This window comes from Alligator sinensis, unplaced genomic scaffold, assembly GCF_000455745.1.
Source record: "Alligator sinensis unplaced genomic scaffold, ASM45574v1 scaffold4_1, whole genome shotgun sequence".
Taxonomy (NCBI): Eukaryota; Metazoa; Chordata; order Crocodylia; family Alligatoridae; genus Alligator; species Alligator sinensis.
The window spans coordinates 3057007-3071717 of NW_005841887.1; the positions used below are offsets into that span (position 1 = coordinate 3057007).

A 14711-nucleotide genomic window follows, 5' to 3' on the forward strand; every position below is an offset into this window, starting at 1 on the left:
AAAGTTTCCATTTTCATAAGAAAGGATAACACTCTGATGGGATTTAGATCTGCCTTGTACAATTTCCATACATATCTAACATCCCTCATGCAAAATCCATTGTTGTAGGATCGCACACAGACTGTGCATGTCACAGGTCAGAGATCATTTACACTCCCGACATTCTGAAATGTTAAAAGAGAAAAAAGGAACCATAAGAAAAGGAAAGCGCATTTGTGTCAATATATTTTTTCCCCCTCTCAATTGCAGCATCCTGAAAGAAATGAATGTCTATAATAAGGGAATTGCAACACCTGTGGAACAATCCTCTAAAATTTATTGAACATTAAAAAAAAAACAAACAAAAAAAACTCCCAAACTTATTACAACAAAATAAAGAGTTTACAACAGGTACAAGAAAACAAAATTAAAAAAAAAACAGGTTCCTTGGGATCTTCACCAAGCCAAAACAGGATTAGCTTTGTAGTTTCTGTAATCTTCCTCACAGAAGAATGCTAATTCGGTTTCATTTGCTGAAAGGAATAAAAAAAAAAATATTAAATTTGCCCAATAAATTAACCACCAAAAGCCCTACTGTAATTAGGGCTTGAAAGGGCATTTGGTGCCTTTTTGGTTTAAAGCAATAACCCCTCTGTTATTTTTTCCATAAGACTCCAGTGTCGAGGATGTGACTTAGCTTGGTTAAGAATAAAGATAAATTTTGTAGGGAGCTGTAAATATCTGCATGACTTATTTAGCCAAAAACCATTTGCATACGTTTAGCAAACTAAGAGATTGCATTTTTACTCTTTAAAATGCTAGAAAATGCTTGCCCAGTATTCAGTTAGGAAAGAAAAAAACTATTTCTTTTTTTCTGAAATTAGCCTGTAGGTATAATAATTTAATACTTAGAGGATCAGTAGAATATTTTACAGATCACTTTACATTCTCCCTCATGACCCATCAAAATATGTGTCTGAAGAAGTTAATTTTTTGCCCTGCTGATGATTAATTCATGAGGCTTCAACAATATGCAAAGTGAAAGACACAAATTGGCTTCTCCAGCAATACCTTCAAATACCTCTAATTATTCACAGGGGATACGGCAGAGCTAAAGGACCCACAAAGGTTCAGAGCAGTCACAATTCTTTCAACCCAGTAGGTCAAGGACTTCCTCTTCTAAAACAATAAGTCAGCAACATTACTAATTCAGAGCGGAGACAAATCTGATGGAAAGCTTTCACAATTATTAAACATGGAATTCTTTAAGGTGCTGAGCCAATAAGTTCCACATTCATTTTTTAAATTAAACCTGAAGTTAATGAAGTCTGCCTGTCATGAAAAAGAGCAGGAGGGGTTTTAGAAGCTTGACTGGGAAACAGACAAGGCTTTTTGCAATGAATACTGAACACTTTATTATCATACGCCCCACTCTAAAAACAGGCACGCATTAACTTTGCTTCCTAGCAAATAGCTGTAATAATAATCGCCACCACAGAGGATTTCCTAAGGATACTTGGCTTAATGTCCCTATTTTTTTTTACATCTTCCCAGCCCAACCCTGCCAAGGGCTAGAAGCCACCTCATTAAGATCTAGGAGAGTGCTCAGCAGAATCAGACCCGTGGCTTTTTAAAGGGAAATGTCAGTGGGATTTTTTGCAGCAAATGTTGCCCTAATTGAATATGGGAGGCTTATGACTTGCCCAATTACAATGGGAACAGGTTCAGTTCCAGGACTAAAGCCACAAGATGCTGGCTTTCACTTGCGTGGTTTACAACTTTGTTGCATTTCTGCTATAGACCAGAAATTCAAATTTACCCTTAATGGCTAAAAGCAGGAACTACAAAGAGCTTAACAAAATGCTTAGCTACTCTAAGTCACCCACTTGCAGAGGGAGAGGGCTTTTCACACAAAGGTTAACCGTAATGCAGCAGGATTCAAGAATGGTTCTTCTAAAACCTCACACTCGACACGTACCAGGTGGTCTGTCTTCCATCGTACAAAGCAAGAACTTCATTTTTCACGTACAACAGACAGGCACTGACACATGGTCAGCATTTGTGGCTGGTATACAATTAGCCTGAATAGTTATAGAAACACTGTTTTAATTGCTTTTCTCCCATGGTTAAACCATTCCTTCCTCCCCTTCGTAGAAATATTCAAACTTGTTGGTGGATCCCGAGTTTTTTTTAAAACAACTTACTCTGGTGTTTCTATAACACAGAATTATTGTAACTGCTAGTTCTATGAACCCAGGTTCAAAGGCGGGTATGTACAAATAAGTCAGCAATGTCTTTTGCAAGAGGGAAGTCTTGGGCACAGTAAGCTTTTAAGAGATATCTGCCCCTGTCCCCTTTGCCCCTTACTTAGACCATTAGCCTACATAGTCCCTTAGGTCTTAGACAGGATAAGACTCATCGCTAAATAAGTCATATAATAAATTAAAATTCACAAGACTCTGAAGTCTTCAAAACGCCAAAATCCGCCTTCCCAAAGGACAGCTTTTCTTTTGAGTTAAAAGGACTAATTCAGGAGGGAAGGCTAAGAATGACTATTATTAATATTACAGTAATGCCCAGAGGCCTTTCAGAGGGCCCAATTCTGCTCAGCACAGTGAAAACTTATAGTAAGAGATACTTCTTCAGCTGGAGATAACTACATGCACTGGAGAAGTGTCAACACCGAGAGAGAAAGGGGGATCATTGAAGGTGGCTTAATGAGAGGCAGCCAGGAGTCACAGAAACAAATTAAGAGAGGGTTTTCTAAGATACCATTTAAATTTTTACTACTGCAAAAAAAATTATGTTAGTTATCACAGGGAGTGGAGGAAACTCCACTGCTCAAAGCATTTTAGAGTAGGCCAGACAAAAAGCTAAAGAATACTTTCCAAGGAGAAATCCTTCGCTGGTCAGGTGACAGGATAAATGGCCTAATGCTGAATGGGTTTTTCAGTTTCAGGCTGGAAGGGACCTCGTGAGATCATCGGGTCCAGCCCCCTTGTTCTGGGCAGGAAAGACGGCTGGGGTCAAACAGCCCCAGCAAGGTGTGCGTCCAACGGGTTCTCACAGTTGTAACAACCTGTGTCGTTTCACCCCCAGAGTAAGACTGTGTTGTCTTAGATTTAGGTACATCCCTGTAAGCGCCCCAAGTCCAATATACCAACTGGGCCTCTTCACCACTCTGCTGTCACATAATGGCTCAGCTCCATTTGTGTGGAACCGAAGCGACATCCAGTGACCGTCGGGTCTGTCACAGGCAGGCGTTTCCTCATATTATCATCACAGGACGTGCCCCATGTGCATTCTCGTGTCACAGTACAAGGGATCAGGTCAGTTTTCAACTCTATGCCATGTTTGGCACATTTTCTAAATGATACTGTTTGTGCTACCCTTAGTCATTTCCCTGATTATCAGGCACACTGTGTTGCACATTAAACAAATCTAATCTCACTTCATTATTCCACACTAGTTCCACTACTTAAATTTCTAACCAAAACATCAGTTTAAATGTTACTGATAAGACTAAGCAGACATGGTACTAATAACCTATCTGTCAATCATTTAAAATTACTCTCAGCAGAATTCTGAGCATACCTTCTAAAAATCACAATTTGCATTCTGAACATTTGGAGTGCAGCTACCTGCTGCCCTCAGCCCAATGATTTGAATGTACATTATCCCCCCCGTCTTCCCTGAATAATTATCAGGTAGTGTAAAGAGCATGAGGAATAGCATTTACTTTTCAGCAGGCTATCCAAACATAATCACTCGGTTATCAGTATGATGACAAGCACAATGAACAGCGCCTTCAGTCAATATAAGCGTGCTAGAATAACCTCTAGTCAGTGTGGCTCTGCCACCTCCTGCACCCAAGCTGGTTCCAAACGTACGGATACCTGCCATTCCTTTGGATTAAACCAGTAAGGCTAAGAGAGGGACACTGGTGTGTGGGCAGCTCACTGTCTCCATATACGCTGCCCAGGTTTTTTCCTTGGAAAGTCACTCCAGCTTCACTTTATTTTCAAGTGAGGATTATGTTCAGTGAGCTGATGTCTCACTCGGCATAATTCTATTGTCTCGCGAGACAGACAGATGCCTGCTACTACCTACCTACTCCAGCTGCTTTCAAAGTGCTGTCATCTCTCAAAATGAGTTTGTCATCATCTTCCAAACTCACTACAAGTTCATTGGTCTAGAAATAAGTAAATGTGGATATAAAGATAAATGTGAGTTTGATCAGCCTTGTCATGGTGTTGTCAAACAGCACAGAAAGCTTCCTGCATCGACACACGCAAAACAGCGAAAGAGAGAGGCTACATACCTTAGATCTATGTGCTTGGTGAATAATCTTCATTGTATCTGAAAGAAAACAGAATGTTCTCCATGATGTGGTTCGCCTGGCAAGCTAGGCCATAAAAACTGCACTGCAGGTTCTACCTTTGTTATCTTTTAAGAACTTCATTAAAATCACAGAAAAATAGAGCTGAAAGCAACCTCAATGTTCTCACTTCAAAAGAAAGGGAAAAAGCAAGGACCACTCCTCCTACTGTGAGCCCTGCAATTACAACCTTGCATTGGGGTACGCCACAAGTTCTCCAGGCCACTTGGCAAGGTGCACTTTGCAGTGGAGGGCCGCACTCTTGGGATCTGGCTCTTATGGGATGCAAGCCCTCAGCACCTTTGCAAGCAGGAAGCTGAACCACAGGCACATGCATAGTAACCAAACACTGCACAATGAGGACACAGCATTCTCCATTTTGCTTTTCGTATTACAAAATGGAGTGGTTTAACACGGAATTATGCCAGGCCACCAATATCCCACTGTCTTCATTCCATGACCCCAGGAATACCTACCCAACTTTTCTCCGGTAAGATGCACAGAAGCTAGTAGAAATGTAATGAGTGGGGCTGCACAAGGAAAGAAATACAACTCGCTCTCCTGTAGCTTTGTCAGCTCTGCTGTGCTAGCAACCGTGGGGAAAAAATAGGAAAGAGTTTTGTCACCAAAAGTAGGCATATATGAGCAAACACCCACACAGGGAGCAGGGCTGAGAAAGAAGCTTCAAAGCCAGGATTCCAAAGAATCTATGTTTTGAAGAAAATCAAATTTAGGACACGGGTCTTTCTTCAGAAAAAGAACGAAAACCCAATGCTGTTTGCCAGCTCATTCCCTATTCATTTCGTGTGCATTGTTTTAGCAGAAAATTATACGTTTAAAAAGCCTACAAAGAAAAGGATTCAAAAGAGCTAAAAATATGGACTGGTGTGATTGAAGGGTCTGTTCTCCAGTACATAAAAGATCGGATTCTGATTTCAAGGTTTGTCACCACACTTTTAACACATGCACACTTCAGCCAGTTTCATGCATTCTATTTATGGTATTAAGGAAAGTTGAAGCAACTGTTCTCCCACCACAAAGGTCACTAAAGGGGCAGATTTAGCATGCAAGCCCAGTTGCCATATTACCGAATTCTCTCTTTCAGAAGCAAGATGTGCATCAGGCAGCACTTACAGGAATCTCATTATATTACACAGAGCTACTGCAAACAATCACACTGCAAATGTACCGGGCCTTCATCTCTGGGATGCAAACGCGACAATTACTAGGGATCCTCACTGACCTCAGCCAGCTCTGTATGCCAAGGCGTGCAATCCAACATCTGCTTACTGGTTTTCAAGTCCTAGCACAACTTCACCATCTGACCTTTTTTTTCCCCACCCTTTAAGTCTCCAATCTACTTGCTTAATTGTACTCATTCACGACATCACCACCAGCAGCAAGCATCACAGCATTTCACCATCTGCCCTAATGAAGAGCTTCTCCTCAGCTCTCCTGGGCAGATAAAATCTGGGTCTCTCTTCTACATCCTGGTAAAAGCCTCATTTCCTCTGGCTGGCTACCCATTTTACCCTTGCCCAGGGATGGATGCGGAGAGGGGAAGGGAGGAGGAAAGATGTGCAGCAGTGCAGGTACACCCCCTTTCTGCTACTGCCACTGCAGTCACCAGCTGACCTGGACACGGGGAAGCCCCAGAGCTGCAACTCTGGGGTGCCAGGCTCATCAGGGGGCAGCAATGGTAGTGGGTTTCCTCCTTCTGCATCTGCTCCCTGATATCCCCACCCCTATGGCCCCCACTGACTGGAAGCAGGAGGAACCTTCCCCACTACTGCTGGCTGACACAGGCACGTGGGGTGCCCCAGGGCCATTCCTGACCTGCTGTAGTCACAGAGATAGCAATAGCAGTACACACAGGTTCCTCCTCCCAGCAAGCAGGGACACCTGGGGGTGTGGCCGAACTAGAGGGCCAGGAACAGGAGCCAGGAGGAGGAACCTGCACACTAGCATCACTCAATGCACAGCTGCTCCCTGCAGCTGGAGCAGGGTGCAAGGTGAGGCTCCCCCGCAAACCCCAGGTCAGCTGGGGACAGTGGTGGCAGCAGCTTGGTTCCCCTCACCCTTCAGACACCCACTCTCTGCCCAGTTCCCCTGTCAGCCCAGGGGCTACAGCCAGATCTGGCCCCCATCTCCCAGGGTCTAGGGGTTGGTGCACCACACCTCCTTTGGGAAAACCTAGATCTGCCCATGTCCTGCCTAGTCTCATGTGATCACATTCATAAGTCTTACTTTGTGTCTTCTACCAACAGACCTCTCCAAGAGCAGAAATGAAAACACTGTCATAAAAGACGAAGTAGGAATCAACTCAAATGAAGCCTCTAACTGCCATTTGCGTTGGGTAGAGCCTAGAAGACGCCATGAGGATGGGTCTCTGCCATGTTTAATACAATACAAATGTGTAACAAATGACAATCTCTGCCCTGAACAGCTTACAGTCAACAGGACTACACACAAGATATGCACAAGACAAACAGAAAGGAGTGGGGACCTTCAGTGCAAACTGGCTGTGCACAATTTACAGTAAACCAATCGGAAACAACAGTCACTACTCACAACCTGCTTGGCCATTATCAGACAGCTGTTTTCTGCAGGCATCATGGCAGAGATAACTTAGGTTGTCACTTTGTGGAGCTTCTCCCACACTGCCCCATATATGTGGGAGAAGTGCAAAAGTGCTTGTGAGAGAAGCAAGTGGGCTGCCAACTTGGCATAATTTGTGGAGCACAATCAAAGTCAATAACACGGTAAGATGGACTCGCAGGCAGGAACTACAGGGTTCTGAAAGTGGGGGAAAGCATATACAGTATGGCGAAACCAAGGGAGTGTGTCAACAGAAGGACATGGAAGAAGACAGGTTAATCGTAGATAACAGTCAAGATGATGAGTCTGATGGCCACATTTTTAATGAACATCAGGAAATGAGGCTACAACAGTAAAGTTTAGAAAAGAGAAAGCTGAAGTAATCAAGCTAACAGAGAACCAGGACCTGGATGAGAGTCCTGGCCATGTGAGGTGAGGCAGAAAAAGGAATCGCCACTTGTGATGGTGTTGTATTGAAGTAGCTAAAATTGCTTATATTGCTATTTTTTATAATGAATTACTTAGCCATTAAGATAAAGTTAATCTTGTTATGATTTACTTTCCATAATATTTTAATCAGTCATTATTGTTCTGGAATTAACCATCTATTTTAAATTTCCTATTGCTTAGCATAAATATATTTGACTTATTGGTCTCATGATTTTGGAACTTAAATTTGGTATAAGAAAAATGTTTATGTAAGGTCTGTAGTATGCCTGGCATGTTTGAAAAGAGGTAATGAAAGAATGAACGATGTACGTATGTGACAATGTGAAGGAAGACAGTCCTCCAGCAGGTGAAAATAGCCTTCTGTGTTTTAAGTTAAAGGTTGCGGCGACCTCAAGTCAGCAGTTAAGGATTACCAAATACTAAATCATGCCTTCACCCTGACAGCTGAAGACTACAAGCAATGACCCTTCCTGAAGATTGCAGACCACAAGGCCAGAAGATCACGTCCTACCAATCCCAGCCTGCCAACAGAACAAGGAGGATGACCTTTGCATCTGACTCTGCAGAATCCACAGGCTTGTATGGACAGCTATCACTATAAAGAATGAACACAAAGAAAAGGCTTTGGGTCTGTCCACATGCAAGGGGTTTTGGGCACGTCCAACAAGACCTGACTCCATTCCTCGTGGTCAGTCTGGCCAGCCACCAGACTGACCCGAGCATCTTCAGAACTTGGTAACACCTTAACCTTTGCAGGACTGTCTAACTATCTGTGTGTGTGCTTGTTTCTTTTCTATGAATGAATGAGTATGTATGGGAATGAGTAAAGCAGATAACCTTACTGTTCTTTATTTTTTTCATGTTGTATGTTTTATGTTTATGTTCCTTATGATAAGGCATTGTGCCTTATCCCCTGATAAGATTCCTGCTTGTTTTTAATTCACACTGTATGCCCTGTGTGGACAACAATGGTATGCAGAGAGAAGCAGCAAGACCTGTACATTTCCTTCTTGTAGCTAGGCTAAGGGCAAAACCACAGAGGATGTGCAGATGATGGACCTGAACAATGGCAAGAACCTGTAAAGAAGCAGAGGTACCAGGGCAGACCTAAGAAGAAAGGTTCTCAGTCAGGATCAGGATCTCAACTGTAATTCTTTACAAGAAAGCTCAGCATAGCTGGCACTTCTGTACTTAGAAGAGGCCACGGCTGAGCTAGTAACACAGGATTCCAACTGCTGTACCTCTCTGCACCCACATGCAGTGCCGCTGCCATGACTGTTCAGATCCACAAGTAACAGCTGTCCAAAAGCACATGGCCAGGCCCACAGCAAATCTAACCTGATGCTCTGATGGCAAGTACCATGAGCAAATGCGAGGCAAGGCTAACACCAGGGACATGCCACCTACACAGCATAAGCAACCAAGTTATAGGTCACATCTCCTTTGTTTACCAATAAAAGGAGGAAATAGAGGTAAAGGATGGCACCTCAGAGATGTCATTACATCACTAGAATTTTAAATCCTTAAATACAATGTCAAAATTAAGGTCTGTGTGTGTCGGGGGGGGACAGGGAGGGAGAGAGATTGTATGTCTGCGCATGTCTAGATATAGATATATAACAGAAGATAAAGGCACAAACACAGCAGTCTACACTCTAATTCCCAAATTGTCTCTCTCATACTTCCATTCTGTACCTTCCCCCTCCCTGCTCTGTGTAAGTGGAGAATCAGCTCCCTAGGCCTTCTCAGTTTCTTCAACAGGTTTCTTCATCGGTACCAAGAACTAAATTTGTGCCTCACTTGGGGAGATGCTGACCAGTTCTTGCGGACTCACTGTGACGAGCGTGGCCTGTCATCTCCAACCTGGACACAGGGAAGTGGGAGGTCACGGTAGAAAGACCTCCAGGAGGAACCACTTAGAACAGCCAGGTTGTAAGAGGTCTGTGCCCAGGGATATGTATTACTGTCTTCAGACTTACCATCAAAGCCAGATCCCTGGAAGAGGGTAAGTACAGACTTGCAGAAAACAGATTCTATTCAGAGTAAGACAATCTATACCTGCTTACACCAGGCTTTATAGAAAGAAAACCTGCAGCTAAGAAGTTTTACGTTAGAGCATCGATTCAGAGTTAAATATTACCTCAACCTATTTCATTCTGTCAATTTGTATTGAAGAGCTTTCCTATTCACCTTTAGCCATGTTCTCCTCCTCCTCCTATTTAATATTTATTATGTAAATTCTCTAAGTACATAAATCTAAGCATTTTACATTCGATGCCTTCAGCTCCTGCTTAGCCATCCCTCACGACCTCACAATTAGTAGCTAGATATTGAAATGCATAAGCACGCAGAGGAATGTGGTTTCAAAGCATGGCAGGTCACAAGCGGCTCTGTAGAATGGGAACAGAGTTAAAAGGCACTTATAAAAGTGATAAAAAATTAATACTCAAAATATGCCTTTGCCAATTAGCAGCAGAATGTGTAATGTGATGCCTAATTCTGAAGTGAATACAGAAATTCATAATAATGGCTACGCTATGCACAGACATACAATGTAAAGGTAACGGCTGATTGGGCACAGCTGCAATCAGACACACAGGTACATATCTACGCATATTCCAGAAAGCTAGTCCTAAATTACTATATGTTTAGCTGGCAATAACTGTAAACGCATTAAACTGCAAACTCAACACGCATTTTCTAAAGAATAAAACAATCCAAAAACATACCATATTTGTAATTTCTGAAAGGAGGTGGAAGTCCTGCTCTTGAAGACACATCTATTAAAAGTAAAAAGACTAAGTGAAAAACAACTCAGTGACTACTTCAGAAAGGATGGGATACTGAACTTGTTCTTTACAAAAGATTATCAAAACAGGAGTCTTGATTTAGCATCAAAAGCTGATATGTATCATTGGGCCCAAATCCTGAAAACCCCCAGTGCAGCTGGTAAAGGGAGCTGCACTAATCTCAACAAGACCAACCCCACAAATAACTGTAGTCCCTGAAGTATGAAGGGTCTTTTCCTCCAGAGCTCTGTCAGGAGTCTCCTGTATCCTCTAGCATACAAATGCATGTGCATTTGCACCTAAACAACTGACATCCTACATGAATTGTTTCTGTAAAAACAGACACATTAAGCAACTCACAAAAGGAAGCCCTGTTTATGGGCTCTGGTCTGTGTGGTGCAGAGCAACTCCACCTTTCAACTCTTACAAGTTTAAAAGGAAGGCTGGGGTGATCAGAAATTCCTGGAGTTTCAGCACCTTGTAGGATGAAGCCTTGTGTAGGGGAGTTTTTTAAAATTAATTTCAAAATCATCATTCAAAGCACACTACAATACAGATTAAAACAGCTGTGCTCAACCCTTGTCCTGCAGGCTTGAGCTGACCTGCATGGCTCCCCATGGGTGTGTGATCAGCACATGGGACCAGATGGGGCCAGTGTGGGACCCCTGGAGCCCGAACTCTGCAGGAAGAGACAGTACAGGGCCCTGGGAACAATTTTGGCAGACAGGGTCTGAACCAGACCATGGGCCCCATGTCCCTCATCTGGCCACAGAACCAAAAGTTTGAACACCACTGGATTAAAGCAGGAGTGGCCAACCTGTGGCAAACATGCCATAAGTGACATGGGAAGCCTGTGTGTAGGGCAGAAAGAGGAAACCCACTGTCACTACTGTCCTCTGCTGAGCCTGGCACCCCCGCATAGCCACAGCCCATGGCCAAAGTGGGGCAAGTGCAGATCAGTGAGGGGACAAGCACCAGTGGCAGATAGGGCAGGAAGCAGAGCAGCAGATCAGGCCGGGAAAGGGGATCAGAGTGGCACTTAAGGAGGCTGCAGAATCCAAAAGATTGTTCCCCACTTGATTAAAACATACCTTTTGCATTAGGCAATACAGTATCTGCCTGCAGGATGTTTCAAAAGCTCTACACAAACCATAAACTATGTCCTGATGACCCTGAATTGCAATAATACATATTGCAGGATCAAATTGCTTAGTATCGGCTATTTATGCATATGGTCTGTTTTTAGTACTGGCTGTTGCACGTGACGTGTAGAAAACTGTAGATTTCAACAAACTTCCTCAAATCTAGTCACCCCCTACTGCTCTCCAAGAGCACAAAAAAACCCCCAAAGAACACAGTACAAATATTTCAGCTTTGGTGCCCAGGTCTTGGAATGTCACCGCGGTGGTACGAATATGATGGGCTGTCCTGGGTCAGAGCTTTTTTTACACTCATTTCCCATTCTGCATTCTTGAACTTTCGTACTGCACGCTATGGATTCCTCCATCTGAGCATATGCAAGATCAGTTTGATATTCTAACCAGTAAGCTGGCATGAAGCTCAGTCTGAATTAATTAAATGCTGTCATACTCAATGTTATGTTCAACCATTCTTTAAAATTCAAGGTCTACATGGATTACAACACTCAATAGAGAGGAAAATGCACTTTAGAAGAAATATTAGATGTAGTAAAACCTTATACTGTAAAATAAAACTCTTCAAAACTCTTCTCTCCCATCTATTTGTGAGGCTAGCTTCCTCTCTGCCAATTAGTGGTATTGCTCCTTGTCAAGTACAAAGAGTGCCCAGGGATTTTTAAATACCATAAACCTCTTAACGCCCTCTCTGAGTAGCTGTTCTGCAAGGTAGCTCAGGCAGCTTGGGGAAAGGAGCCAACTGCGGCACAGCTTCTGGCCTCGCTATGACTGAGCATGGGGGGGGGTTTCCAAGGCAGTGCACAAGGGTAGTCCCTGAAGATAGTGAGACATGCTATATAGGTTCATGGGCCCATGCAGACCCTGACAGCCCTTCCTGACACCACCCCACACCTCTGCCCCCCAGAGAATACACATCTGATAACTTCATTAACCACAGTTTTCCCATGAATGTGCTCCTGCCTGCATTCTTTGGCAGCAGCAGCTACACATGAGATCCAAGTGAACAAGCAAGAAGGTCCTTTACCATTCCTTATGAATGCAACAAACTGCTTTACGGTTTGGTCCAAGTGAACTCCATGATATACCACAGGTCTGAAATTATGGTGCTCAAAGGAACGGACAAGGCGAACGGTAATGGTTGCAGTTTCTGATGACATGTGAATTAACTGCCAAAAACCTAAAAGACATTAAAGAGATAAAGCATTGAGTTGCATCCTTGTACAAATACAAGTAGAGGAACTGTGATGCAGGTGCGTTAGTATTCTACTCCCAAAGGCTTAAACTCTTACAAGCTTTTAAATAGCATTGTGCCTTCACTTCAGCCCTATTTCTGCACTATCTTTATCAATACAGGCAGGGCCAAAGCCCCTTGACTTAAAAAGAGTTGCTCAGAATGCTATGGATAAAATTTGACTCTGTAGAAAAAGTGGCCCATGCCTATACCTGATCCATGTATAGATCTTGTACCGAATTTGCAGACAGCTTCGTACACAAATCAGCCACAGCATCCTGCCCTATTTTAAGATAACAGAAATTGCACAAACATATCTTAATCCTTGCAATGTATGCTTTACTTTTTATTTTCAGTTCAAGTCCCTGAAGACTCTGTCTGCTCCGATCGGGGTCTAGATACTCGATAAAGGCTAGCATTTAAAAACACAAATAACATTAAATTTTTACTGCATTATACTGCATAGAAAAAATGCCTGCACTACTACCCAAAGCTCCCCTTTACTCCACAGGGCATTACACATAGAAATCAAATCCAACAAGATCACAGAGGGGGATAATTTATCACTTCTGAAGCAATCAAGGGTCTAATTTCGAGAGCAAATCCAGAGTAGCCCCACTGGAGTCTAAGTATGAGCAAAGTTTGAAACAGTGCTTTGCTCTTGATTTAAGCGTGCTTTTCTGCCCCTGACACAGAGTCACAGTCATTTTGTTCAGCACGTTCAGAGTTGATTTCTTTTCTCTGTAGACCAGGGGTCAGCAACCTACAGCCCATGTCGCCACTCGGTCCAGCCCAGACACGGGGCTTTGGCTGCAACTTCTTTCCCGTGCTGCTGTGGAGATAAGCACCGGCTGTGGACCTCATCCCCAAGCTGCTGCGGGGAGCAGCTGCAGCAGTGGCTGGGCACCAACACCCATTTCTGCCCTGCCCTGAATTGGGTCCCTCCAGCCTGCAGCCGAAAAAGGTTGAGGATCCCTACTCTAGACAGAAAGAAGCAATTCCCTATCACTGACAAGATCTGTTTTCAGTGGTGAGCGCTTCTCCGCTGCCCCAGTTCCTGTTCGCAAACGTTCACAACCGCTGCAGCAAAGAGCGAGTCCCAGCTTCAGTGCTGGGCAGCTTGTCCCGCACCGAGAACTACGTGCGATTTCCCTCGTGTCCGGTGGCAGCCAGTTCAGTCCTCCTCTCCAGCCGTCTCGCTACCCAGCCCTCTCTCACGGCCGCTGGTGTCATTTGACTGCTCCTGGACACGTTTCTCGTCTTATGTATTTGCTGTTTCAATGTGTTTAATGCTTTCTTGACTCTTAACTTCCTCTGATAGATTCATGCAGCTCCTCCCACCACGGCATCCCAGTCCCTCACAGTTTGAAGTGGATTTATCCTCGTTACACCCCGGTGGGGTAGGCATTTTTCAGCCATTTTGCAGTCAGGGAGGTCGAGGTCCCCCACGTGCGATGTCCTTAGCAGCGGGCCAGCCTTCCTCCCAGACAGGACGGTCAACGACTTGCCTGGATCGAGTTGGCAGCGGTGTTAAACAGCACAGGGATCCATGCTGCCACCTCCACACCTCCCCACACCCTCAACTTTGGTGGCGGGGCACACCTCCCCTTGCCCCGCTTTACAAACCCCTCGGGCCCTAGGCTGGACACCCCTGCTTGAAGAGAGCCATGGCTTCTCTTGCCACACGCTGTGCTCGAGGCCCACGCACGTGCGCGCGGGCTACTGAGGTTTGTTAACACAGCAGGAAATACACGTGTGTTCACACATCTGAACGTCGCTCTAGTTCCGTGCGCAGAGCTGCAGCAGGAACATAGCGGTGTCACGTCGCAGCGATACTGCGCTATAACGCGCTCCTCAGCCGGAGACACCCCCCGGACACAGACCCCGTGAGGTACAACCCCGCCCCGCTCTTACCGCGGCCCTCGGGCACTTCCGCGTCACGTGCCTTCCTGCCCCTCCCGCGCCCCGTCCCTCCCTGCCGTTCTCACCCCGCCCGATGCCGCGATTGGCTGCGTGGCCCCTCTGGCCCCGCCCCCTCGCGGAGGTCGCCGTGCCGCCTTCTTTGTGCCTGGCGTCTGGCGTTCCCTTCCCCTCCCGAACCCCCTTCCCCCTCCTTGATTGGCAGAGGC

The 14711-nt window shown here is 44.6% G+C and overlaps 1 protein-coding gene across 5 annotated transcripts; it reads right to left on the reverse strand.

Annotated features, from left to right (window-relative positions):
* Nucleotides 1-299: 299 nt before the first annotated feature.
* CUNH2orf76 (chromosome unknown C2orf76 homolog) lies at nt 300-14530 on the reverse strand. Of its 5 annotated transcripts, none has more exons than XM_006017892.2 (6): nt 14497-14530; nt 12376-12528; nt 10135-10185; nt 4301-4338; nt 4090-4171; nt 300-512 (listed from the first exon to the last, which is right to left on the reverse strand). In XM_006017892.2, the coding sequence occupies exons 2-6, from the start codon at nt 12506-12508 to the stop codon at nt 436-438; spliced, it is 381 nt and encodes a 126-aa protein (XP_006017954.1). In that variant the 5' UTR covers nt 12509-12528; nt 14497-14530; the 3' UTR covers nt 300-435. The 5 variants fall into 5 exon arrangements, with proteins under 5 accessions (XP_006017954.1, XP_025052794.1, XP_025052793.1 ...); XM_025197009.1 differs by lacking the exon at nt 14497-14530 and adding an exon at nt 14348-14484; XM_025197008.1 differs by lacking the exon at nt 14497-14530 and adding an exon at nt 13596-14325.
* Between the last annotated feature and the right edge of the window lie 181 nt (nt 14531-14711).